Source organism: Acipenser ruthenus, chromosome 14 (genome assembly GCF_902713425.1).
Source record: "Acipenser ruthenus chromosome 14, fAciRut3.2 maternal haplotype, whole genome shotgun sequence".
Classification (NCBI taxonomy): domain Eukaryota; kingdom Metazoa; phylum Chordata; class Actinopteri; order Acipenseriformes; family Acipenseridae; genus Acipenser; species Acipenser ruthenus.
This window is the reverse complement of record NC_081202.1, coordinates 759,756-787,643: the sequence shown is the minus strand read 5'-3', so window position 1 is coordinate 787,643 and position 27,888 is coordinate 759,756. Positions and strand designations below refer to the sequence as shown.

At 48.7% G+C, this 27,888-nt stretch overlaps 1 protein-coding gene across 2 annotated transcripts; it reads left to right on the top strand.

The window, feature by feature from the left end:
- Positions 1 to 3,801: 3,801 nt before the first annotated feature.
- LOC117419993 (pseudouridylate synthase 7 homolog) lies at positions 3,802 to 25,030 on the top strand. 2 transcript variants are annotated; one of them, XM_058985474.1, is made up of 17 exons: positions 3,802 to 3,909; positions 7,473 to 7,937; positions 8,564 to 8,648; positions 9,066 to 9,167; positions 9,575 to 9,719; positions 10,975 to 10,992; positions 11,443 to 11,554; positions 12,904 to 12,981; positions 13,656 to 13,784; positions 15,991 to 16,116; positions 16,628 to 16,689; positions 17,069 to 17,229; positions 17,533 to 17,659; positions 18,324 to 18,425; positions 18,603 to 18,732; positions 23,146 to 23,237; positions 23,601 to 25,030. In XM_058985474.1, exons 2-17 carry the CDS (start codon positions 7,612 to 7,614, stop codon positions 23,735 to 23,737), a joined length of 1,932 nt encoding a protein of 643 aa, XP_058841457.1. In that variant the 5' UTR covers positions 3,802 to 3,909; positions 7,473 to 7,611; the 3' UTR covers positions 23,738 to 25,030. The 2 variants fall into 2 exon arrangements, with proteins under 2 accessions (XP_058841457.1, XP_058841458.1); XM_058985475.1 differs by lacking the exon at positions 10,975 to 10,992.
- The last annotated feature ends 2,858 nt before the right edge of the window (positions 25,031 to 27,888 follow it).

Sequence of the window (27,888 nt, the reverse complement as noted above, 5' to 3'; positions counted from 1 at the left end):
TAGCCTGCATACCATGCTCCCACTTAACCGGTCGCAAACCATGTCTTTTTGGCTTGTATATAAATCTTTCCATTGATCCTCCCCCAAGCTGTGTGCTTGTGTGAAAGCAGCTCCACAGTAGAGCAGCCCTGTGGATCCTTCAAATAATACATAAATAAATACATTGTCAATTGAATTCATATACATTTAGTGATGCGATGTAAAACAGAACACACATTATTTATTTACAACCACATTTTTATGTTGTTCTAAAATAACCAAAGACAAGTCCAGTTTCTCTTTAACCATAGAGCAAACAGACTCACCCTAAGACCTGATCCAATGTAATGTGTTCTTTAAACACAGAGCAAACAGACTCACCCTAAGACCTGATCCAATGTAATGTGTTCTTTAAACACAGAGCAAACAGACTCACCCTAAGACCTGATCCAATGTAATGTGTTCTTTAAGCAGAGCAAACAGACTCACCCTAAGACCTGATCCAATGTAATGTGTTCTTTAAGCACAGAGCAAACAGACTCACCCTAAGACCTGACCCAATGTAATGTGTTCTTTAAGCAGAGCAAACAGACTCACCCTAAGACCTGATCCAATGTAATGTGTTCTTTAAGCAGAGCAAACAGACTCACCCTAAGACCTGATCCAATGTAATGTGTTCTTTAAGCACAGAGCAAACAGACTCACCCTAAGACCTGATCCAATGTAATGTGTTCTTTAAGCAGAGCAAACAGACTCACCCTAAGACCTGATCCAATGTAATGTGTTCTTTAAGCACAGAGCAAACAGACTCACCCTAAGACCTGATCCAATGTAATGTGTTCTTTAAGCAGAGCAAACAGACTCACCCTAAGACCTGATCCAATGTAATGTGTTCTTTAAGCACAGAGCAAACAGACTCACCCTAAGACCTGATCCAATGTAATGTGTTCTTTAAGCAGAGCAAACAGACTCACCCTAAGACCTGACCCAATGTAATGTGTTCTTTAAGCAGAGCAAACAGACTCACCCTAAGACCTGATCCAATGTAATGTGTTCTTTAAGCAGAGCAAACAGACTCACCCTAAGACCTGATCCAATGTAATGTGTTCTTTAAGCACAGAGCAAACAGACTCACCCTAAGACCTGATCCAATGTAATGTGTTCTTTAAGCAGAGCAAACAGACTCACCCTAAGACCTGACCCAATGTAATGTGTTCCGCTCCAGGGCTGAACAGGCGCTGGTTTCCATTCCAGCAGCAGCTTTCTCTGGATTTACTGAACCTCCGAACTCATCCAACACAGCCTGCCTGCCAAGAGTCCTGAAAGACTCTGCTGGAGCAATACCCAGCCTAAACAAACCCCGCTCACCCCCTGCCCCTAACCTCAGAGAACTCCACCTGCGCGAGGAACATCCCTCCCGACAGACTGCTCACTTCAAACACGCTGCACCTTGCTTTATTTGTAGAACTTTAGCAATGCATCTAGCTGGTTCCCTGGTTCATGCTACACTCCATTGTGAAATGCTATTTAGAAGTGAATACTGCTGATAAAATCAGATAGTGCTCAGTGCTGCTGTGCCAGCCAGCTACAGAGCAGTCAAGTCCCATTAAGGAAGTGAATAATCTCACTCAGGTAAAATGAAACCCCTGGTAGATAAACAAGAGCAGGCTTTTCAGACAGCACATTCCACCATAGCTGTGTACTTGTAATGACTGCAATGGCCCTTTCATAAGCAGAATGACAAACAAGAAGCAGCAACACATCCCTCCTGTACACAAGCAGCAACACATCCCTCCTGTACACAAGCAGCAACACATCCCTCCTGAACACAAGCAGCAACACATCCCTCCTGAACACAAGCAGCAACACATCCCTCCTGTACACAAGCAGCAACACATCCCTCCTGTACACAAGCAGCAACACATCCCTCCTGAACACAAGCAGCAACACATCCCTCCTGTACACAAGCAGCAACACATCCCTCCTGTACACAAGCAGCAACACATCCCTCCTGTACACAAGCAGCAACACATCCCTCCTGTACACAAGCAGCAACACATCCCTCCTGTACACAAGCAGCAACACATCCCTCCTGAACACAAGCAGCAACACATCCCTCCTGAACACAAGCAGCAACACATCCCTCCTGTACACAAGCAGCAACACATCCCTCCTGAACACAAGCAGCAACACATCTCTCCTGAACACAAGCAGCAACACATCCCTCCTGTACAGAAGCAGCAACACATCCCTCCTGAACACAAGCAGCAACACATCCCTCCTGAACACAAGCAGCAACACATCCCTCCTGTACAGAAGCAGCAACACATCCCTCCTGAACACAAGCAGCAACACATCCCTCCTGAACACAAGCAGCAACACATCCCTCCTGAACACAAGCAGCAACACATCCCTCCTGTACACAAGCAGCAACACATCCCTCCTGTACACAAGCAGCAACACATCCCTCCTGAACACAAGCAGCAACACATCCCTCCTGAACACAAGCAGCAACACATCCCTCCTGAACACAAGCAGCAACACATCCCTCCTGTACACAAGCAGCAACAAACCCATTGGAGGATAGAGTCAGTGTGCATCAAACCCATTGGAGGATAGAGTCAGTGTGCATCAAACCCATTGGAGGATAGAGTCAGTGCATCAAACCCATTGGAGGATAGAGTCAGTGTGCATCAAACCCATTGGAGGATAGAGTCAGTGCATCAAACCCATTGGAGGATAGAGTCAGTGTGCATCAAACCCATTGGAGGATAGAGTCAGTGTGCATCAAACCCATTGGAGGATAGAGTCAGTGCATCAAACCCATTGGAGGATAGAGAGTGCATCAAACCCATTGGAGGATAGAGTCAGTGTGCATCAAACCCATTGGAGGATAGAGAGTGCATCAAACCCATTGGAGGATAGAGTCAGTGTGCATCAAACCCATTGGAGGATAGAGTCAGTGCATCAAACCCATTGGAGGATAGAGTCAGTGTGCATCAAACCCATTGGAGGATAGAGTCAGTGCATCAAACCCATTGGAGGATAGAGTCAGTGCATCAAACCCATTGGAGGATAGAGTCAGTGCATCAAACCCATTGGAGGATAGAGTCAGTGTGCATCAAACCCATTGGAGGATAGAGTCAGTGTGCATCAAACCCATTGGAGGATAGAGTCAGTGTGCATCAAACATCAGTGAAGCAGAATTAGTCCATACATCCCAGAGCTGAACATTAGCAGACCGCCTGGCCCGGATTAAATGTGTCCCAGGGTGTATAAGGAAACAATGTAGATCACTGGCTGTAATTAGGAAACAGGCTGGTTCAAGCTGGAAACTTTCCAATGTTGAGTCAATATTTAAACAAGGAGATAAGACAGAGCCAGGTATTTACTTTCAATTCCATAACATACAGACTGATGGCAGCAATACTAAAGGGAAGGGTGAAGCACTGTCCAACAAGGTGAAAGGTTTTTGATTAAAATTGCAAAAAGAATGCTTGACACTGACTGATGTTTGACTAAAGCGTGGAGAAACACAACTCCTGTGATTGTAGAGTTAGGGACGCATCTGATGCCACTCCTGCTCAGTTCCAAATGTTGCAGTGCTGCTATCCTTGCGTCCCTGAGTCTGAAGCGATCTGGACCCTCGAGCATCACATAGTGTAAACAGCATTCTAACAGCGATGCTGCATTACGAGGAGAATTAAACTATTCGATCCGCGAGTACTAAGGGTTAACAAGGCGTGTCCAAGTCACTGACGGACAGCGGCGCTGGCGAATGAGAGCAGGTGTGTGGGCGTGTTTAGTCCGAGGTTGGGCGTGCCAAGCACGCGGTGTGTATCCGGGGTTAGGGCACGCACGTGCTTCGTCTTGTTGCAGAAAGAAGCTGGCGGCGCGTGCACTGCAGAGAGTGAGCTCGAGCTGCTGCAGGTAGAGTCTCTTAGACATTTTAAAAACAATAAACCGTTTCTTTACTCAGCCAGAAAGGTTTAATCGCTAGTGCGTGAAACGCTGTGTCGACAGCAGTGCTGTTCGAGGGGTTTGTCTTTAGAAATGGATTTTAAAAATGTAATTTGGATTAGTGCTGGAGTGTGTCACGGAGGCCTTGTCTGAAATACATCGTTGTTGTTATTAGTATTATTAGCGTCACCTCGCGTATGGAGTCGTTGTTGTTATTAGTATTATTAGCGTCACCTCGCGTATGGAGTCGTTGTTGTTATTAGTATTATTAGCGTCACCTCGCGTATGGAGTCGTTGTTGTTATTAGTATTATTAGCGTCACCTCGCGTATGGAGTCGTTGTTGTTATTAGTATTATTAGCGTCACCTCGCGTATGGAGTCGTTGTTGTTATTAGTATTATTAGCGTCACCTCGCGTATGGAGTCGTTGTTGTTATTAGTATTATTAGTGTGACTCGCGTATGGAGTCGTTGTTGTTATTAGTATTATTAGCGTCACCTCGCGTATGGAGTCGTTGTTGTTATTAGTATTATTAGCGTCACCTCGCGTATGGAGTCGTTGTTGTTATTAGTATTATTAGCGTCACCTCGCGTATGGAGTCGTTGTTGTTATTAGTATTATTAGCGTCACCTCGCGTATGGAGTCGTTGTTGTTATTAGTATTATTAGTGTCACCTCGCGTATGGAGTCGTTGTTGTTATTAGTATTATTAGCGTCACCTCGCGTATGGAGTCGTTGTTGTTATTAGTATTATTAGCGTCACCTCGCGTATGGAGTCGTTGTTGTTATTAGTATTATTAGCGTCACCTCGCGTATGGAGTCGTTGTTGTTATTAGTATTATTAGCGTCACCTCGCGTATGGAGTCGTTGTTGTTATTAGTATTATTAGCGTCACCTCGCGTATGGAGTCGTTGTTGTTATTAGTATTATTAGCGTCACCTCGCGTATGGAGTCGTTGTTGTTATTAGTATTATTAGTGTGACTCGTGTATGGAGTCGTTGTTGTTATTAGTATTATTAGCATCACCTCGCGTATGGAGTCGTTGTTGTTATTAGTATTATTAGCGTCACCTCGCGTATGGAGTCGTTGTTGTTATTAGTATTATTAGCGTCACCTCGCGTATGGAGTCGTTGTTGTTATTAGTATTATTAGCGTCACCTCGCGTATGGAGTCGTTGTTGTTATTAGTATTATTAGTGTGACTCGTGTATGGAGTCGTTGTTGTTATTAGTATTATTAGCGTCACCTCGCGTATGGAGTCGTTGTTGTTATTAGTATTATTAGTGTGACTCGTGTATGGAGTCGTTGTTGTTATTAGTATTATTAGCGTCACCTCGCGTATGGAGTCGTTGTTGTTGTTATTATTATTATTAGCGTCACCTCGCGTATGGAGTCGTTGTTGGGTCAGCCTGTAGAAACTACATCGACGGTGAGAACTACAGTGATTCAGGAGTTACTTTAAGTACAGTATGGCATTTGTATTGCGTCATTGCACTATATTCTACATTTGTCTCCATCGTATTATTAATTCCATCCATGGTCACCAATAGGGACTAGGCTGACACGCCGTTAGTAAAGTGGAGCAGGTCTGCGTGTGCCGCGAGTATCTGCACATCCTAATGAAAGATCTGACCTCTCAGACACGGGCCCTTTCATTCAGTGCTGGTTAAATCCGCCACGGGAACCGCTTTCATTGAGACCCAGAAACTTCAATACATAATGGGAGCGTGGAGAGCGAAGATTTTGGGATTCTAACGAAAACACATTAATTCATATGCGATCAGTCTGGGATGGGAGGAGGAGGGTGTGTGGTCCACTTGTTAAAGAAACAGGCTTGTAACCAGGAGGTCCCCGGTTCAAATCCCACCTCAGCCACTGACTCATTGTGTGACCCTGAGCAAGTCACTTCACCTCCTTGTGCTCCGTCTTTCGGGTGAGACGTAGTTGTAAGTGACTCTGCAGCTGATGCATAGTTCACACACCCTAGTCTCTGTAAGTCGCCTTGGATAAAGGCGTCTGCTAAATAAACTAATAATAATAATAATAATAATAATGGGGAGTCTGGGGACCATATATTCTTCATGTGCGTTAAATACAAATAATGTTCATAACATTAGAGAGAAAAAATATTACGTAAAATGACAACAATCCCAACTTGAATGAAGTAGCCCTGCCGTTTATTTCTAAATGTTTACACTCCTCTTTAACCGACTGGACTGTCGGGAAACAGCGGCAGCGATATTGTGTAACATTCCCACAGCTGGGTATACAGGCGGCGTGACCTGCTGTACAAACACATACAGGAATAGAAAGTGTTGATTATACTCGCGCTGTCCTTGCATTTATAGCCGCTTCTTTTCTGTCTTGATGTCCCGAGATAGCAACAGTATAGCTCAACGTGTGAGGCGGCTTGATTATTATTAATAATAATAATAATAATAATAATAATAATAATAATAAGATGCTTCGCTATTCAGGGATACTAAGATACAACATGAGTACGGATCCAAGGCCTCAGAGAATGTTTCGATATTTTTGGACCTCGGTGTAATATTATTATTTTTTTTCAATTAAGACCTTGTAGGAGGTTTGATGGTCCAGCAGTTAAAGAAAAGAGCTTGATACCAGGAGGTTCCCAGTTCAAATCCCAGTTTAGCCACTGACTCACTGTGTGTGACCCTGAGTAAGTCACTTAACCTCCTTGTGCACCGTCTCACCTTTGGGTGAGACTTAAAAACCGGGGTCCAATTGGAAGTGACTCTGCAGCAGTTGTCTCTGTATGTCACTTTGGATAAAAGCCTCTCCTAAATGACTAAATAATAAAATAAGGTAATTAATGATTGAAATAAGACTCCGATTGGATTACAGGTTTTAAAAGTTGAGCCTAATTTGTACCGCCTGAGGTTTAGGAGTTTCAGGTGTGTCCAGTTAACATCCTAATAAGGCCAGTAGTGGTCTAGCATCTCTCTTTGTAATGTGGTGAGGAGGACATTTAGCTGTTGAGAGTTCCACAATCTGGCAGTATGAGAAGCGCCTGTTCTGTCTCTGTGTCAGTCTTGCATTGTTACATGGGCCCGTGCTCACGGGGCAGTGTGTCAGTCTTGCATTGTTACATGGGCCCGTGCTCACGGGGCAGTGTGTCGGTCTTGCATTGTTACATGGGCCCGTGCTCACGGGGCAGTGTGTCGGTCTTGCATTGTTACATGGGCCCGTGCTCACGGGGCAGTGTGTCGGTCTTGCATTGTTACATGGGCCCGTGCTCACGGGGCAGTGTGTCGGTCTTGCATTGTTACATGGGCCCGTGCTAAAAATACAAAAAAACAGCAAAGTGTTCTGAAACAATACATCCCAAACAGCGCACCAGACTTTTATTCAAATCCGTTTATTCATATTTTATTATAAGTAGCGACTAATCGTCCTATTTGACTGTTTTTATCTTGGCTATTCAGCTAGTTCATCTCTTGGGTACTACAAGTGTGTTTGCAGGCAATCCTCTGGCTGATCCTTTCCCCCATCCCTGTGTTGTTGTTTTCCAGAGTTGTGATTGGCGTGTCTGCTGGAAGCTTGCTGCACTCTGCTGCTCTGATCCGTTGGAGACCCACCTGCACTGACTGCTTCTCTTTGGCGGCTCGTGCCGTGATTTCCTTCACAAAGCCCCCTCTGCTGCTCCAGGCGATGGAAGGGATGGAGCCTGAAGGCACCCTGGCCAGGGTAGCGGAGAAGCGCCCCTGTCCAGAGGAGGGGAACCCCTGCCCAGGGAGCGCCAAAAAACCCAAACTGCAGGAGTCTAAGAATGGGGGGAGTGAGAAGAGAAAGGAGGAAGAGGAGGAGGAGGAGGAGATGCCTGTGGAGGAGGAGAGCGAGGGAGAGGAGCTGGCAGGGCAAGGACAGGGAGGAGAAAGCTTTGCAGACATGATGAAGCACGGACTCGCAGAGAAGGATGTTGGGATACTGAAGTTCGTCAGCAAACACGAGGGCTTCTCCGGGATCCTGAAGGAGAGGTGGGTGTGGTCCGACAGCTGGAAGGACTGTCCTTGGTTAGTGGAGGTGGAGGTAGAGATTTTAATTAATTTGATTTGGGCTTTTCAGACATCATTTTCAGACACTCTCCTGAGCGGTGATGAACATCTTATCAGACGCTCTCCTGAGCGGTGATGAACATCTTAAACAGACGCTCAACCATCAGGATTTCCTCTCTAGACTGAATCACCACGCTTCACCAGTTTTGAACCTGATTTAATTTTTGGCTGTTTGTTGTAAAGTGCCAAAAGGTGCATTGCTTCTGATGATGATGCAAACAAGTGCTCCCTCTGTGGTGGTCCTCTATAATACAAACAAGTGAGCTCCCTCTGTGGTGATCCTCTATAATACAAACAAGCGAGCTCCCTATGTGGTGATCTTCTATAATACAAACAAGTGAGCTCCCTCTGTGGTGATCCTCTATAATACAAACAAGTGAGCTCCCTCTGTGGTGATCCTCTATAATACAAACAAGTGAGCTCCCTCTGTGGTGATCCTCTATAATACAAACAAGTGAGCTCCCTCTGTGGTGATCCTCTATAATGCAAGGTAATGCTGTCTCTGGAGGCCCTGTCAATCTCTTAACTGGTCACGTTTGTGTTCTCAGGTACTCAGACTTTGTGGTCCATGAGATCAGTAAAGATGGCACAATTTTGCATCTGGACGACCTGTCTGTGCCTGTGGATTCAGAGGTGAGACTTTGCTAGCTAATGTCAGGCTGGGTGATGTGGGACAGGACTGGGCTAGACTGGAATGAAAAGGGTTGCATAAGAACAAGGAAGCATGGCCACTGTGCTGGCCTGATCTCCCCCCTGCGACAGGAGGATCAGTTCGTAGAGCAGTACACAGGGTTGACAGGTTTGTGAAGGCCAAGGGAAGGACTGTTTGTGGAGTGAAAGCCAGTGCTGCGGGAGAACAGTAGGTGCAGTAGTACAGCTTATTGGTGAAGTGAATAGGGGATTAGTAATGCACTGTAACATCCCGGGGTAACGGAAGGGTTTCAATGGGCCAGGAAGCTGGGTTAGTTTGAGTGCACAGTGTATGCTTTTACCCTACTGTGCGTGTTTGCAGAGAGCATGCATGCTGTGACGCTGCTGTCGTCTCCCCAGGACCCTCCTCTGGATGTGTCGGAGGTGCTGACTGAGGAGCAGAAAAAGCAGCTGGAGGATCTGCAGCAGTTCAAGAACAAGGAGGGCACTGTGTCCCTGGAGGTGAGGGGGTCTCAGCCTCCAGGGGGAGAGGAGGAGGAGGAGCAGGCAGTGACAGAGCACGGGAGGGGGGGGCCTTCGTTCTGATGCACTGCCTTCATTGGGTGGCCAGTCTTGTAAGAATTATTATTGTGAATTTAAACATCCCCTTCTAGGAAGAGAAGTGCACCCTACTACACCAGGCTGTGTAGTGTGTCTATATCCCTGTCTCTCTGTTCCTGTCCCCTCAGGTCCTGGAGGACACTAAAGAGAAGCGCACCCTACTACACCAGGCTGTGTAGTGTGTCTATATCCCTGTCTCTCTGTTCCTGTCCCCTCAGGTCCTGGAGGACACTAAAGAGAAGCGCACCCTACTACACCAGGCTGTGTAGTGTGTCTATATCCCTGTCTCTCTGTTCCTGTCCCCTCAGGTCCTGGAGGACACTAAAGAGAAGCGCACTCTGCTGCACCAGGCAGTGAAGTCTCTGTTCCCCGGGCTGGAGACGAAGACCGAGGAGCGGGAGGGACGCAGGTTCATTGTGGCCTACCACGCTGCCGGGAAGAAAGCACTGGCAGGTACAGGCGGTACTTGTAGTGAGCCAAATACCTTTTCACTCTGTCTCTGAAATCCACTCACCCACGTGCTGCCCCAAAACAACAGTACAAGAGAAACCTTTCCCTTCTCAGAGCTCTCTGGCTCTGATTCTGTGCTGTACGGTGTCTGTGTGTTCTGTTCACTGTGCTGTCTCTGTTGTAACGCTCTCTGGCTCTGATTCTGTGCTGTACGGTGTCTCTGTGTTCTGTTCACTGTGCTGTGTCTGTTCTAACGCTCTCTCTGTTCTGACCTTGTCTCGACGCAAGGCTACTTGAAGGTGAAATGAAGCCTGTGGAGGCTTTTGTTCTGATTCGGCTCTCTAATGCAGTTCGTAACAGAATCAAATGTGTGTTTGGCAGACAGATAAAGATCTTCAATATGGCATGTATATATTGGTTGGGTTTGCTTTCAGGTAATTCTAGTTCCTGTATTTTAATGCCATGATATCAGTATGCTCGTTGTTTTGTGCATGCTGTATATTCTGTTGTACCCAATGTTCGCTCACTGCATGTGGTCTGCTCTCCCATCTCGATGGGCTGGGAGGGAGCTTCGGGGAACCTGAGAGTTCGCTGCATGTCCCGTGCATGTGGAAGCCGGTCTCAAACGCATTGCACGCTGTTTTTGGGATAAATCCAGACTAGATCCCAGACCTGCAGATCCACCAATACCTCCCAAAAGTCATTTCTCTGGATCTTAACCTTTCTGTAATGCACTTTGCTCTGGCTGAGCTCTCCCAAGCAGACTGACTCTTGCACTATAGATGAAGTCAGATACATGCTGCACACAGACTTCCTCCTCTGGCGTTCATGTGATCGGCCCCTGATATATCCTGGGGAAGGAGAAACTTCCACTTGCACACAATTGCAGCAGTCAACATCATCAACTTATTCTCTTTTAGCAATAATATAAATGAATGTTAAATGGGGTCGTAGTTAATGAATTTGGGAAATTGCCCTCACATAACTACTGTATGAGCAGGAGTTGTATCCCAGACGCTACAGAAAACTCTAGTGGCTGTTCAAATAAAAACATTTGCATTCCAGTGTAGTTTTCCTCTCTCTGCTGCACAGAAAAGTTGGAGCTCGACATTATTCCCCGACTCCTCATCGCATGCTACCAGAACTCTCCCTTTTATAATTGTTTTCAGTTTGCTTCTGGCACACTGACTCTCAGTGAATTATAATTAACCTCAGTAACACTGTTTTGTGCTCCTTTTGCTGTTCTCTGGTTGGACAGAGCTCCGAACTGCACCAGGTAAGAGTCGCCTGCCCTCTGCTCTGAGTAATGAGATGGCACCAGGTCGGGCTGGGGAACGGGAGTGGGGAGGGTGGAGGCAGGGAGGCATGTACCCTGCTGGGAGAGGAAGCAGAGCCTCCAAACACCATGTTCCCATTGAGGCGTGTTCAAGGGTGTCCTGTGAGAGAAGGTATCCCTAAACACACCAGACTGATTTCTAGCTTCTGATCGTATTTCATTTATAATTAAATAATTGAATTATCAAGAAGGTTGAAGCGTGACACTTTGTGAGGTGTACAGACTCACACACACACTCACACACACACGCACACACACACACACACAGAGGTCAGGTTCCAGTTAGTGTGGAGTGCTTGCAGTAGAGGGCTGTAAGGGAGGTCTCTAGGGCTGGGTTTGAGTGCAGAATGAGTAAAGAATGCCCCTTCGTGTTTCTCTCTGACTCCAAAGCCCCCAGGAAGCACTCGTGGCCCAAGAGCAGAGGGAATTTCTGCCACTGCACCCTCTACAAGGAGAACAAGGACACCATGGAGGCCATCAACGTGCTCTCCAAGTTCCTCAGGCAAGGCTGCCCAGCTTTATTCATGTATTGCAAGGTCTGCACACTGGCCTGCTGAGAGCAATCCACTGAGTCTGTCTCGTATGGGATATGTCAGTGTTGTAATTCCCATGTTGCACAATAAGGAGGATCACCCTCCTGTTCATTTCAATGGCATAGCCATGGCGATATCTCAGGACATTGCCACGCTTCATTTCAGGGATGGAAATGAGACATAGGAGCTTGATCAGCCCCAGTGTGTATAGGTAACAAGCTCAGGTGTGTCTTATTAAACTCATAGTAAAACCAGGATGGATCAGTCTTCCCTTTTTTCTTGTTTATAATTTGAAATGACCTCCTAGCCATGATATAATTGCAGTTTGGAATGTGTGTGGCTGTGGGATATTGTCTCTTCTTGGGCAGTAGAAGACAAGGCAACGAGACGTGGCGACATCCCACAACTACACACACCTTAATTATTACATAGCAATCTTTCAAACAAGCATGGAAGCAGTCTGGATTCTCTGTGTACAATACTTGAATGTCAAATTTAAATTAAAATGTGAATCCTCTTTTACTCCAGAAATGTTAAATGTGTTTTAATACAATACCTTTTGTTTTTTATGTTTGTTTCTAAAGTAACTGGGGAGAAAATAAATAACATTTAATGCCTTGACAAAGGGAGTAAGAAGTTGGTGCCCTGCTTGCCTTGCTGAGGGAGGAGATGCACAGCAGCAGCATCTCTGCTGGTGATCAGGGATTGTGTGAATGTGTGGATACAGAGTTCACAAAGGGAGTAAGAAGTTGGTGCCATGCTTGCCTTGCTGAGGGAGGAGATGCACAGCAGCAGCATCTCTGCTGGTGATCAGGGATTGTGTGAATGTGTGGATACAGAGTTCACAAAGGGAGTAAGAAGTTGGTGCCCTGCTTGCCTTGCTGAGGGAGGAGATGCACAGCAGCAGCATCTCTGCTGGTGATCAGGGATTGTGTGAATGTGTGGATACAGAGTTCACAAAGGGAGTAAGAAGTTGGTGCCGTGCTTGCCTTGCTGAGGGAGGAGATGCACAGCAGCAGCATCTCTGCTGGTGATCAGGGATTGTGTGAATGTGTGGATACAGAGTTCACAAAGGGAGTAAGAAGTTGGTGCCCTGCTTGCCTTGCTGAGGGAGGAGATGCACAGCAGCAGCATCTCTGCTGGTGATCAGGGATTGTGTGGATACAGAGTTCACAAAGGGAGTAAGAAGTTGGTGCCCTGCTTGCCTTGCTGAGGGAGGAGATGCACAGCAGCAGCATCTCTGCTGGTGATCAGGGATTCTGTGAATGTGTGGATACAGAGTTCCACTTCTAATGACAAATCGTTTTGCGTCCTGCAGAATAAAGCCGAACCTCATTTCCTACATGGGAACCAAAGACAAAAGGGCGATCACCGTCCAGAGGATTGCTGTGCAAAAGTAAGTGCATTCCTTCAATTCATTCTCCTTGCACTGTAGAATAGGGTATGCTTTGGATTTCTTCATTTTTCTCCATAGTAAATGCAGTTGCAGATCAGTCTGCAGGGTAGCCTTCAGGTTGATTTTCAGTTGTGCTCAGTGCTTTTGCATTCAGTACAAATCAATAGGTGTGGCTGAAAAATCTAAATATGGGGAACCTGGTATATAATTGGTATTTTAAACAGTTAAAATAAACTCCCATTTGATGGTCCTGCTTTTTTCAGAACTAAAGTATATATTTAATCTAGGAAATATGCAGCCTCATTGCTCTTCTGTGGCAGGCCCTGTGCTCACTGCAGCATCCACACCACCACCACAAACACACACACACACACACACACACAGGGCCATGTGAGCAAAAAACAAAACAAACACACACACCCCCAGTCTCCCCACCCCACACTACAGAAGAGTGTGTGTCAGTCATTTTGCCATGCTCACAAAACTAGTCTAATACACTCTCTCACACATACACACAGTGCAACAGTATTGTGCAGTTACCCTGCCTGCATATTACAAACAGGATGCAGACCGAACTCTGAACAAACAGGGACAAATAACACAATGGCACAGTCCCCCCCCTTATGACAAAGCGAGTTTCCATCACTGCACTCTTTCTCTCTCTCTTTCTCCAGGATCACTGCTCAGAGACTTTCTCACCTCAACACGTGCCTGATGAACTTCAAGCTAGGGAACTTCTCGTACCAGAAACACCCCTTGAAACTGGGGGAGCTGCAGGGAAACCACTTCACTGTGGTGATCAGGTGAGACCAGGCTTCTGTGTGGGACTGCTGGGAGGGAGGCAGTGTGGTGCAGTGCACTGGTTTTCAGCCAGTGGTACGTGTACCAGTGCTGGAACGTGAGGGGCTTGCCACTGGTACACACCAGCAGGTGTTGTTTATGATGATATGATTCCTCAATCACACCATTGGGATGTATCAATCTGTCTGTACCACTGAATCACAGAGAAATGAGAATTAATGATGCAGGACATAATGTGTTTCAGGGTTAGGCACAAAAATGCCTCCCTTTTAAAAGCATGTGTCAATATTTAGGAAAGCGACATGATGTTGGTCTGTATATAAAAAACGTATCTCACATGTTTTAATAAACTGAAGTGCGAGAAAGATGGTAACAATTTGATGGAATACAAATGCTTGTAGTGCTAAGAGGTGCTGGAACACCAGCAGAATACGGGAACCTCAGTTTCTTGCGACAATTGTGATGGTGACCAAACGTGTGAGTAGTTTTGTAAATATGTAGCTTTAAATGAACAGTTGCATTTAAGAAATGTAGCACAAGAACAGCGAAAAACTAAAATAATACACTTAGGGTTTGTGTGTTGCACCCGTGCCATTAACAAAATGCCATGAAAACCTCAACAATTAAACAAAAGTAAAAATGCTACCGTACCAAGCTTGAAAAAATTATTTGTGAACTCCTATAACCCAGTAATTATCTTTCGCCAGTCAAATCGTAGAGTGACTAAATAAAGCTTTGATTCAACAGAAATGGATTTGTTTTCGTCTGTTGCGTCTTGCATCCCAGATGTAATAGATTTAGTTGCATTGTTTACCGTCAGGAGTTTAAGATTGGTGATGTTAGATGATCTGATAATATCTCTTCAGCCAAAGAAGCAGGCACGGTAGTGTCAGAGTACCGTTACCGTAATGTAACCATATGTAGCTGGGTTTTGTACTAAAGCAGGGTCAGCTGTTGCAGGGAAAACCGTTTATTTCTCAAATTGACCATTTTAACACACAGAAATACTTGGGACTGCAATTAGGAAGTGTGCTGCTGAGAAATAAAAACTGCAATGAAGGGAATTCAAATTAAATGCTGCAGCTTACTTGATTGCAGTAAAAAAAACGCCATTCACAAAATGTAGCTCTCAGATTGTGCAAATGAATATCTAAAATATGACGCTGTGCTTGCTGTGGTGTGCTTAATATCGTAAATATGGCAGAACAAAATTTAAATGAGTTTTTACTGAAAAATAAACAGTACCATGTAATCGTAAGAGCTGTGTGTGTTGCATGCTGTCAGATCAGGACTTCACTAACACTGAGCATGGGAGCTGCAGCATGCTGTCAGATCAGGACTTCACATGGGAGCTGCAGCATGCAGTCTCCATATTACAACTTTGACACAATTAAAGGTGCGGTCACTAATGCCACGCTAACTGTTTAAAACATGCTGAGGCAAATGCAGTCATCGGTTGCATAGATTAGCCATAGATTAACCATTCAGCAACAAACAAGTGAGTACAGACACAACAAAGCTGGGGTAGGTCTTGGTTTTACAACAGCAGTTTAAGATTGCACGTAGTTACTGGTACACCTGGTGCTCCCTGCTGGAAGTACTGGTACTTAGATGAAAAGGTTCAAAACCACTGGTGTACTGGATAGAGGTCGGGCTAGTAAGCAGAGTGGTCTAGTGGTTAGAGCTGATGGGCAGGGAGGCAGGCAGTGTGGTGTAGTGGTGAGAGCTGAGAGGCTGGGAGGGAGGCAGTGTGGTGTAGTGGTGAGAGCGAAGGGGCTGGGAGGGAGGCAGTGTGGTGTAGTGGAGAGAGCGGAGGGGCTGGGAGGGAGGCAGTGTGGTGTAGTGGTGAGAGCGGAGGGGCTGGGAGGGAGGCAGTGTGGTGTAGTGGTGAGAGCGGAGGGGCTGGGAGGGAGGCAGTGTGGTGCAGTGGAGAGAGCGGAGGGAGGGAGGGAGGCAGTGTGGTGTAGTGGAGAGAGCGGAGGGGCTGGGAGGGAGGCAGTGTGGTGTAGTGGTGAGAGCGGAGGGGCTGGGAGGGAGGCAGTGTGGTGTAGTGGAGAGAGCGGAGGGGCTGGGAGGGAGGCAGTGTGGTGTAGTGGAGAGAGCGGAGGGGCTGGGAGGGAGGCAGTGTGGTGTAGTGGTGAGAGCTGAGGGGCTGGCAGGGATGAACTGCACTAACAGATATGTAAGTTAAGGCTGTCTTGTTGTCAGGAATATCTCCGGGTCGAATGAGCAGGTGGAGCAGGCTATGATCTCACTGCGGGAGACGGGATTCATCAACTACTACGGCATGCAGCGTTTCGGGACCACTGCGGTGCCCACCTACCAGGTCGGGAGGTGAGCTGCCAGAAACACCCCTGTGTCTGTGACTTTAAACTGAGAGTCTGGATTTAAATGGCTTTGCATAATGTCAGTGTTATTGTAGCAAGAGTTATTATTATTATTATTATTATTATTATTATTATTATTATTATTATTATTATTATTATTATTTATTATTATATTAATAATAATAATAATAATAATATTTAGTTATTAGCAGATGCCCTTGTCCAGGGCGACATAGAATTGTTACAAAATATTACATTACAAAACATCATGTTGCAGATAAGAGCCGTTATAAAGTACAATAAAATCAGCAGCAAATAAGATTCAATTCAGATAAGAGCGAGATAAAGAATACAGTAGATGAAAATTAGCTAAAAGCTCACTTGTGGAATTCATAAAGAAATCTGTGTTTCCATTAAAATGTCGAAGCGATCAGTGAGGCAGTTCATTGTTAATCAAAGAATGGATGACTGTTTTTCTTTTAAATGCAATCCTGAGTTTCTGCATTCCTCTCAATCAGGGCCATTCTGCAGGGCAATTGGAAGGAGGTGATCGATTTAATCCTGAAGCCCCGTCCTGGAGGTAAAGTGCCTTCATCATGCAGCTCTGGGAGTGGCTCCCCTACCCCCAGCTCAGCAGTGGAGTCTGGTTTAGCATTGCCTGGACACAGCTTTCTGACATGGACGCATTCATAATATTACATCTTCATTGTGTGCATGCATCTCCTGGGTGCTTTCTAACAGATACGAGTACAGAACACTAGTGCACAAAATCACACTCACCCACACAGTGCCCTCCTCATGCATACTGAATTATAAAAAACATCCACATTGTTTTGAATTCTATTTTGGTTTATCCTTGGTGCTGGCAAAGCCCTGTACATGGAGAATTGGCATTTGCAATGAGGAATGGGGTTATTGTCAGTGTGCATCTCTCCCTCTCTCTCCCTGTGTGTGTGTAGCTGAGAAGGGGTACCTGGTGCAGTGCCGTGAGGAGTGGGCTCGCTCGCAGGACCCCGAGGCTGCGCTCAGGAAGCTGCCGGTGAAGCGCTGCGTGGAGGGGCAGCTGCTGCGCGGACTCTCCAGCTACGGGAAGAACAACATCATCGCTGCGTTCGGCATCGTGAGTAGAGACGCTGCCTCCTAGTGCTGGACTAGGACACAGTGGAAGCTGCCTTCACTTGTGCTGTTCCCTGCTGCACTCTAGTGCTACAAGTGATTGTTGCAAGGACAAAGTCATCTGAAATTGCATTTCACATATTGGAAACAAATCGTAACCTTAATACATGTTGCTGCTGTTGGTAATCAAGCACTTGAAGAGTCTTGGACAGTGCTGTATAAACACTTCAGTGTTGTATAGCTGAAGCAACATGCAGTGATTGCTGATCATCACTGATGGGCCCCCCACCCCTGTGCTGGTCCTCAGATCCCCAGGAACAACCGCCTGATGTACATCCACAGCTACCAGAGCTACATGTGGAACAACCTGGTGAGCCGGCGCATTGAGGAGTTTGGGCTGAAGGCAGTGCCGGGGGACCTGGTGCTGAGGGGAGGTGAGGCAGAGAGAGTGTAGAGCAGGGCTTCATGCCTTGAAACTCACACTAGTCCTGGGTTTCAGAGCTTCCCTAGTCAGGGTCAATTATTTAAATGGCCAGGTAATTGCCAGGAGTTTTATCTGTCAGGCCTCTGTGTCAATGTGCTCTGAACTGATCGCACTTCTCATCACAGTATGTGTGTGTGTGTGTGTTTGTGTCCCTGTTTGTGTGTCTGTCTGTGTTTGTGTGTGTGTCTGTCTCTCTGTGTTTGTGTGTCTGTCTCTGTGTGTCTATCTCTCTCTCTCTCTCTCTCTCTCTCTGTCTGTGTGTGTCGCTGTCTCTTTCTGTGTGTGTGTGTCTGTCTCTGTTTGTGTGTGTCTCTGTTTGTGTGTGTGTGTGTCTTTGTCTCTCTATCTCTGTCTCTGTGTGTGTCTCTGTCTCTGTATGTGTCTCTGTCTCTGTGTGTGTGTGTCTGTCTCTGTCTCTCTCTATCTCTGTCTCTGTGTGTCTCTGTCTCTCTGTTTGTGTATGACTCTGTCTCTGTGTTTGTGTGTGTATCTGTGTGTGTCTCTCTGTCTCTGTGTGTGTATGTGTGTGTGTCTCTGTCTCTCTGTCTCTGTCTCTGTGTGTTTGTGTGTGTTTGGAAACAATATATATATTTTTTTGTTTCCTCTTCCTGCAGCGACGGCGGAGCCCCTGTCCGAGTCCGAGGTTGCTGATTACTCCATCCACGACGTGGTGATGCCTCTGCCTGGCTTCGATGTCATTTACCCCACACACACGAGTGAGTGCCCCCCACTGTAGCAGCACTGCAGCCTCACACACTGCGGGGTCCTAGTTTCAGGTTACTTCTGAAAGATAAACTAATTCAAGTAGACAAACTTGGGTTTCAGTTGCAAGGAGGTTCTGGATGATTATTTGGAGGTCTGGTATTATGTGTGTCTCTCGTTTGTGCTGTCAGTTGGGGACGGCTACAAAGAGATGATGGAGGCAGACGGCCTGGACATCAACAACATGAGGCACAAGATCCGTGACTACTCCCTCTCCGGAGCGTACCGCAAAATCATCACCCGCCCGCAGGAAGTCAGCTGGTGAGTTGAGTGACAGCTCAACCCAGACAGAACACACCCGCTGTGTATCTGACACTGAGCACACCCGCTGCGTATCTGACACTGAGGAACACACCCGCAGCGTATCTGACACTGAACACACCCGCAGCGTATCTGACACTGAGGAACACACCCGCTGCGTATCTGACACTGAGGAACACACCCGCAGCGTATCTGACACTGAGGAACACACCCGCTGCGTATCTGACACTGAGGAACACACCCGCTGCGTATCTGACACTGAGGAACACACCCGCTGCGTATCTGACACTGAGGAACACACCCGCTGCGTATCTGACACTGAACACACCCGCTGCGTATCTGACACTGAGGAACACACCCGCTGCGTATCTGACATTGAACACACCCGCTGCGTATCTGACACTGAGGAACACACCCGCAGCGTATCTGACACTGAGGAACACACCCGCAGCGTATCTGACACTGAGGAACACACCCGCTGCGTATCTGACACTGAACACACCCGCTGCGTATCTGACACTGAGGAACACACCCGCTGCGTATCTGACACTGAGGAACACACCCGCTGCGTATCTGACACTGAGGAACACACCCGCAGCGTATCTGACACTGAGGAACACACCCGCTGCGTATCTGACACTGAGGAACACACCCGCTGCGTATCTGACACTGAGGAACACACCCGCTGCGTATCTGACACTGAGGAACACACCCGCTGCGTATCTGACACTGAGGAACACACCCGCAGCGTATCTGACACTGAGGAACACACCCGCAGCGTATCTGACACTGAGGAACACACCCGCAGCGTATCTGACACTGAGGAACACACCCGCAGCGTATCTGACACTGAGGAACACACCCGCAGCGTATCTGACACTGAGGAACACACCCGCAGCGTATCTGACACTGAGGAACACACCCGCTGCGTATCTGACACTGAGGAACACACCCGCTGCGTATCTGACACTGAGGAACACACCCGCTGCGTATCTGACACTGAGGAACACACCCGCTGCGTATCTGACACTGAGGAACACACCCGCTGCGTATCTGACACTGAGGAACACACCCGCTGCGTATCTGACACTGAGGAACACACCCGCTGCGTATCTGACACTGAGGAACACACCCGCTGCGTATCTGACACTGAGGAACACACCCGCTGCGTATCTGACACTGAGGAACACACCCGCTGCGTATCTGACACTGAACACACCCGCTGCGTATCTGACACTGAGGAACACACCCGCTGCGTATCTGACACTGAGGAACACACCCGCTGCGTATCTGACACTGAGGAACACACCCGCTGCGTATCTGACACTGAGGAACACACCCGCTGCGTATCTGACACTGAGTTACACACCCGCTGCGTATCTGACACTGAACACACCCGCTGCGTATCTGACACTGAGGAACACACCCGCTGCGTATCTGACACTGAGGAACACACCCGCTGCGTATCTGACACTGAGGAACACACCCGCTGCGTATCTGACACTGAGGAACACACCCGCTGCGTATCTGACACTGAGGAACACACCCGCTGCGTATCTGACACTGAGGAACACACCCGCTGCGTATCTGACACTGAGGAACACACCCGCTGCGTATCTGACACTGAGGAACACACCCGCTGCGTATCTGACACTGAGGAACACACCCGCTGCGTATCTGACACTGAACACACCCGCTGCGTATCTGACACTGAGGAACACACCCGCTGCGTATCTGACACTGAGGAACACACCCGCTGCGTATCTGACACTGAGGAACACACCCGCTGCGTATCTGACACTGAGTTACACACCCGCTGCGTATCTGACACTGAGGAACACACCCGCTGCGTATCTGACACTGAACACACCCGCTGCGTATCTGACACTGAGGAACACACCCGCTGCGTATCTGACACTGAGGAACACACCCGCTGCGTATCTGACACTGAGGAACACACCCGCTGCGTATCTGACACTGAGGAACACACCCGCTGCGTATCTGACACTGAGGAACACACCCGCTGCGTATCTGACACTGAGGAACACACCCGCTGCGTATCTGACACTGAGGAACACACCCGCTGCGTATCTGACACTGAGGAACACACCCGCTGCGTATCTGACACTGAACACACCCGCTGCGTATCTGACACTGAGGAACACACCCGCTGCGTATCTGACACTGAGGAACACACCCGCTGCGTATCTGACACTGAGGAACACACCCGCTGCGTATCTGACACTGAGTTACACACCCGCTGCGTATCTGACACTGAGGAACACACCCGCTGCGTATCTGACACTGAACACACCCGCTGCGTATCTGACACTGAGGAACACACCCGCTGCGTATCTGACACTGAGGAACACACCCGCTGCGTATCTGACACTGAGGAACACACCCGCTGCGTATCTGACACTGAGGAACACACCCGCTGCGTATCTGACACTGAACGCACCCGCTGCGTATCTGACACTGAGGAACACACCTGCTGCGTATCTGACACTGAGGAACACACCCGCTGCGTATCTGACACTGAGGAACACACCCGCTGCGTATCTGACACTGAGGAACACACCCGCTGCGTATCTGACACTGAACACACCCGCTGCGTATCTGACACTGAGGAACACACCCGCTGCGTATCTGACACTGAGGAACACACCCGCAGCGTATCTGACACTGAACACACCCGCAGCGTATCTGACACTGAGGAACACACCCGCTGCGTATCTGACACTGAGGAACACACCCGCTGCGTATCTGACACTGAGGAACACACCCGCTGCGTATCTGACACTGAACACACCCGCTGCGTATCTGACACTGAGGAACACACCCGCTGCATATCTGACACTGAGGAACACACCCGCTGCGTATCTGACACTGAGGAACACACCCGCTGCGTATCTGACACTGAGGAACACACCCGCTGCGTATCTGACACTGAGGAACACACCCGCTGCGTATCTGACACTGAGGAACACACCTGCTGCGTATCTGACACTGAGTTACACACCCGCTGCGTATCTGACACTGAGGAACACACCCGCTGCGTATCTGACACTGAACACACCCGCTGCGTATCTGACACTGAGGAACACACCCGCTGCGTATCTGACACTGAGGAACACACCCGCTGCGTATCTGACACTGAGGAACACACCCGCTGCGTATCTGACACTGAGGAACACACCCGCTGCGTATCTGACACTGAACACACCCGCTGCGTATCTGACACTGAGGAACACACCCGCTGCGTATCTGACACTGAGGAACACACCCGCTGCGTATCTGACACTGAGGAACACACCCGCTGCGTATCTGACACTGAACACACCCGCTGCGTATCTGACACTGAGGAACACACCCGCTGCGTATCTGACACTGAGGAACACACCCGCAGCGTATCTGACACTGAGGAACACACCCGCTGCGTATCTGACACTGAGGAACACACCCGCTGCGTATCTGACACTGAGGAACACACCCGCTGCGTATCTGACACTGAGGAACACACCCGCTGCGTATCTGACACTGAGGAACACACCCGCTGCGTATCTGACACTGAGGAACACACCCGCTGCGTATCTGACACTGAGGAACACACCCGCTGCGTATCTGACACTGAGTTACACACCCGCTGCGTATCTGACACTGAGGAACACACCCGCTGCGTATCTGACACTGAACACACCCGCAGCGTATCTGACACTGAACACACCCGCTGCGTATCTGACACTGAGGAACACACCCGCTGCGTATCTGACACTGAGGAACACACCCGCTGCGTATCTGACACTGAGGAACACACCCGCTGCGTATCTGACACTGAGGAACACACCTGCTGCGTATCTGACACTGAGGAACACACCCGCTGCGTATCTGACACTGAGGAACACACCCGCTGCGTATCTGACACTGAGGAACACACCCGCTGCGTATCTGACACTGAACACACCCGCTGCGTATCTGACACTGAGGAACACACCCGCTGCGTATCTGACACTGAGGAACACACCCGCTGCGTATCTGACACTGAGGAACACACCCGCTGCGTATCTGACACTGAGGAACACACCCGCTGCGTATCTGACACTGAGGAACACACCCGCTGCGTATCTGACACTGAGTTACACACCCGCTGCGTATCTGACACTGAGGAACACAGTTTTTCAGAGCGTCTGGCCTCCAGAAATGATGGCTGGAACCCTCTGGCTGTTTTAAAGTATGTATAAAACATAGAAACAGGTGTGTGAGTGTGGAGCTCTCACTGTAATGGTGAAAACAGTTTTGTCTGGGTTCCCCTTTAACGCTGTTGTTGAAATGGGTTCGATGTTCACTGCTGACGTGTGGCCCCCAGGTGAATTGTACAAGTCCCATCCAGGCATCTTTCTTTCCTGTCCTCAGGGAGGTGATCTCATACGATGATCTCAAGATCCCGCTGGTCCACACTGATGTTGAGAAGCTGGAAGGGAAGCTGCCTCCTGTGTATCCTAAAGGTGAGGCTCCCCTCTGTTCTGTGACCCTGCTTCCACAGGCCTGCGCTCCTCATGAGTGCTCAGTCTGCTCTTGCCATGCACATGTTTTCTTTGTAGTTTAATTATCTGTGAAATTCAGATAAGTGTGTTTTTAAACTCAGAAGTAACTATCTCAGTTTAAGCCTTTTGGGAATGGCTTTAAAATCCATATGGGAACTAAACTGAAAGACAAACACATTTGGCACACAAAGGGAATTTCTCGAGAGCTGCATTGTGAGACGGTATTGTAACTAAGACCTGAATAATGGTGCTTGCGGTGTGATGTGGATAGACAGACGCTGACGCTCCCCCCTCTTGTCTTTCTCCTCCCTCTGTCTGAGCCAGAAGGGCAGTACCGCGCGCTGCGGATGGAGTTCTCCCTGCCCCCCTCCTGCTACGCCACCATGGCGATCCGCGAGGTGCTGAAGATGGACACGAGCATCAAGAACCAGACGCAGCTCAACACTGTGTGGCTGCGCTGAGGCTGGCTGCGGGCAGGGCGCCGGACACTGTGCGTGTGTGTGTGTGCGTGCGTGCGTGCGTGCGTGCGCAGGGGTGGAAATGACACCTACTGCAGAGCAGTCTGATCCATTCCTGGTTTTACTATGAGTTCAGTAAGACACACCTGAGCTTGTAATAAAACTTGGCATGGGTGAAACTCCTGTGCAATAGGAGAGAGAGAGAGAGAGAATTTGCAGGCAGGGTAACTGCACAATACTGTTGCACTGTGTGTGTGTGTGAGTGTATTAGACTAGTTTTGTGAGCATGGTAAAATGACTGACACTCTTCTGTAGTGTGGGGTGGGGAGACTGGTTGTGTGTGTGTGTTTGTTTTGTTTTTTGCTCACATGGCCGTGTGTGTGTGTGTGTGTGTGTGTGTGTGTGTGTGTGGTGGTGGTGTGGATGCTGCAGTGAGCACAGGGCCTGCCACAGAAGAGCAAGAGAAGAAAGCAGACTTTCTCATGCTCTGTGAAGAACAGTCCCTGTAGCTGCTTCAGAACCACAGTGTAATGTAATGTAATGTATGATGGCTCATTTTGTAATGCAAGAGATTTTTAACAAGAGAAAAATAATGAGAACATACCTGTTTGAATTTAATTTTTAATGAAGAGGTGTGTGGGTGTGTTCTAGATGCTGAAGGGTTCTGTATCTTGTGATTTTGCTGCCTTGGCGCGAGTATTCAGTGGAAGAAAGGGGCGGATCAGATCATTACAGGCTCCTTGTCCACTGAGGGGCATTTGGGTTGCATTTAATCTGTGTTCAGTCTCAAGGCTACCTGTCGGGCGGCTTCACTGCTCTCGCAGAATCCAAACAACTTATGGAAATTGATAAAAACCATTAAATACCATGCAGGAGTTTCATCAGATTTGGGTGAGTGGTTCCCAAAGTTTCTTTAAACAGGAATGAATGTCGTAGGGTAGGGTGGCCTGCTTTCAAAGCAAGGAGAGCCAATGAAAGCTCTTGTAACAACAGGCTCTTCAAACGCGTGAGTCCAGAGCTGTTGTGATGCCCTCCTGAACTTGTTCTTGGGAATCCACTTGAGCGGTTTCACTCGCGTGACATGAGCACTTGTCTCTGAAGATTAGTGTAAGAATGTAACGGCTGCAGCCCGTTTCCAGGATACAGAAACACCAGCACAAAGTAAACCTTGTTCTCTTTTCGAGGGTTTTTTTAAACTGTACTTGTTTCATTTCAGCTTGATTTATTGTAACTGCTCATCTCTTGGCACAATAATTAAACTTCAGTTTGAAAGTGCAGTTACTGCTTTGTGTTCAATGGTTGTCTGGTTTTATTTATTTATTTTTTCCAGGTTATTTATAAATAACTTCACAGAATTGTGTTATGAGTTATTAAACTATGCAGCGGGGTATTGGTGGGAATTATACTGGTGCTTCTAAAGAGAGGAATGGGACTCAAACCAAACGAACAGCAGCACCTCCACTGCACAGTACAGAACTGATACAGGGAGGAGGAGAGACCAAACGAACAGCAGCACCTCCACTGCACAGTGCAGAACTGATATAGGGAGGGGGGACCAAACGAACAACAGCACCTCCACTGCACAGTACAGAACTGATACAGGGAGGAGGAGGGACCAAACGAACAGCAGCACCTCCACTGCACAGTACAGAACTGATACAGGGAGGAGGAGAGACCAAACGAACAGCAGCACCTCCACTGCACAGTGCAGAACTGATACAGGGAGGAGGAGGGGGGACCAAACGAACAGCAGCACCTCCACTGCACTGTGCAGAACTGATATAGGGAGGGGGGACCAAACGAACAGCAGCACCTCCACTGCACAGTACAGAACTGATACAGGGAGGAGGGGGGACCAAACGAACAGCAGCACCTCCACTGCACAGTACAGAACTGATACAGGGAGGAGGAGGGGGGACCAAACGAACAGCAGCACCTCCACTGCACTGTGCAGTACTGATACAGGGAGGAGGAGAGACCAAACGAACAGCAGCACCTCCACTGCACAGTGCAGAACTGATACAGGGAGGAGGAGAGACCAAACGAACAGCAGCACCTCCACTGCACAGTGCAGAACTGATACAGGGAGGGGGGACCAAACGAACAGCAGCACCTCCACTGCACAGTGCAGAACTGATACAGGGAGGAGGAGAGACCAAACGAACAGCAGCACCTCCACTGCACAGTGCAGAACTGATACAGGGAGGAGGGACCAAGCGAACAGCAGCACCTCCACTGCACAGTGCAGAACTGATACAGGGAGGAGGAAAGACCAAACGAACAGCAGCACCTCCACTGCACAGTGCAGAACTGATACAGGGAGGAGGAGGGGGGACCAAACGAACAGCAGCACCTCCACTGCACTGTGCAGTACTGATACAGGGAGGAGGAGGGGGGACCAAACGAACAGCAGCACCTCCACTGCACAGTGCAGTACTGATACAGGGAGGAGGAGAGACCAAACGAACAGCAGCACCTCCACTGCACAGTGCAGAACTGATACAGGGAGGAGAGACCAAACGAACAGCAGCACCTCCACTGCACAGTGCAGAACTGATACAGGGAGGAGGAGGGGGGACCAAACGAACAGCAGCACCTCCACTGCACTGTGCAGTACTGATACAGGGAGGAGGAGGGGGGACCAAACGAAAAGCAGCACCTCCACTGCACAGTACAGAACTGATACAGGGAGGAGGAGGGGGGACCAAACGAAAAGCAGCAGCTCCACTGCACTGTGCAGTACTGATACAGGGAGGAGGAGGGGGGACCAAACGAAAAGCAGCACCTCCACTGCACTGTGCAGTACTGATACAGGGAGGAGGAGAGACCAAACGAACAGCAGCACCTCCACTGCACAGTGCAGAACTGATACAGGGAGGAGGAGAGACCAAACGAACAGCAGCACCTCCACTGCACTGTGCAGAACTGATACAGGGAGGAGGAGGGGGGACCAAACGAACAGCAGCACCTCCACTGCACAGTGCAGAACTGATACAGGGAGGAGGGGGGACCAAACGAACAGCAGCACCTCCACTGCACTGTGCAGAACTGATACAGGGAGGAGGAGAGACCAAACGAACAGCAGCACCTCCACTGCACAGTACAGAACTGATACAGGGAGGAGGAGGGGGGACCAAACGAAAAGCAGCACCTCCACTGCACAGTACAGAACTGATACAGGGAGGAGGAGGGGGGACCAAACGAACAGCAGCACCTCCACTGCACAGTGCAGAACTGATACAGGGAGGAGGGGGGACCAAACGAACAGCAGCACCTCCACTGCACTGTGCAGAACTGATACAGGGAGGAGGAGAGACCAAACGAACAGCAGCACCTCCACTGCACTGTGCAGTACTGATACAGGGAGGAGGAGGGGGGACCAAACGAACAGCAGCACCTCCACTGCACTGTGCAGAACTGATACAGGGAGGAGGAGGGGGGACCAAACGAACAGCAGCACCTCCACTGCACAGTGCAGAACTGATACAGGGAGGAGGAACCAAACAAACAGCAGCACCTCCACTGCACAGTGCAGAACTGATACAGGGAGGAGGAGGGACCAAACGAACAGCAGCACCTCCACTGCACAGTGCAGAACTGATACAGGGAGGAGGAGGGACCAAACGAACAGCAGCACCTCCACTGCACAGTGCAGAACTGATACAGGGAGGAGGAGGGGGGACCAAACGAACAGCAGCACCTCCACTGCACTGTGCAGAACTGATACAGGGAGGAGGAGGGGGGACCAAACGAACAGCAGCACCTCCACTGCACAGTGCAGAACTGATACAGGGAGGGGGACCAAACGAACAGCAGCACCTCCACTGCACAGTGCAGAACTGATACAGGGAGGAGGAGAGACCAAACGAACAGCAGCACCTCCACTGCACAGTGCAGAACTGATACAGGGAGGAGGGGGGGGGACCAACGAACAGCAGCACCTCCACTGCACAGTGCAGAACTGATACAGGGAGGAGGAGGGGGGACCAAACGAACAGCAGCACCTCCACTGCACTGTGCAGTACTGATACAGGGAGGAGGAGAGACCAAACGAACAGCAGCACCTCCACTGCACAGTGCAGAACTGATACAGGGAGGAGGAGAGACCAAACGAACAGCAGCACCTCCACTGCACAGTGCAGAACTGATACAGG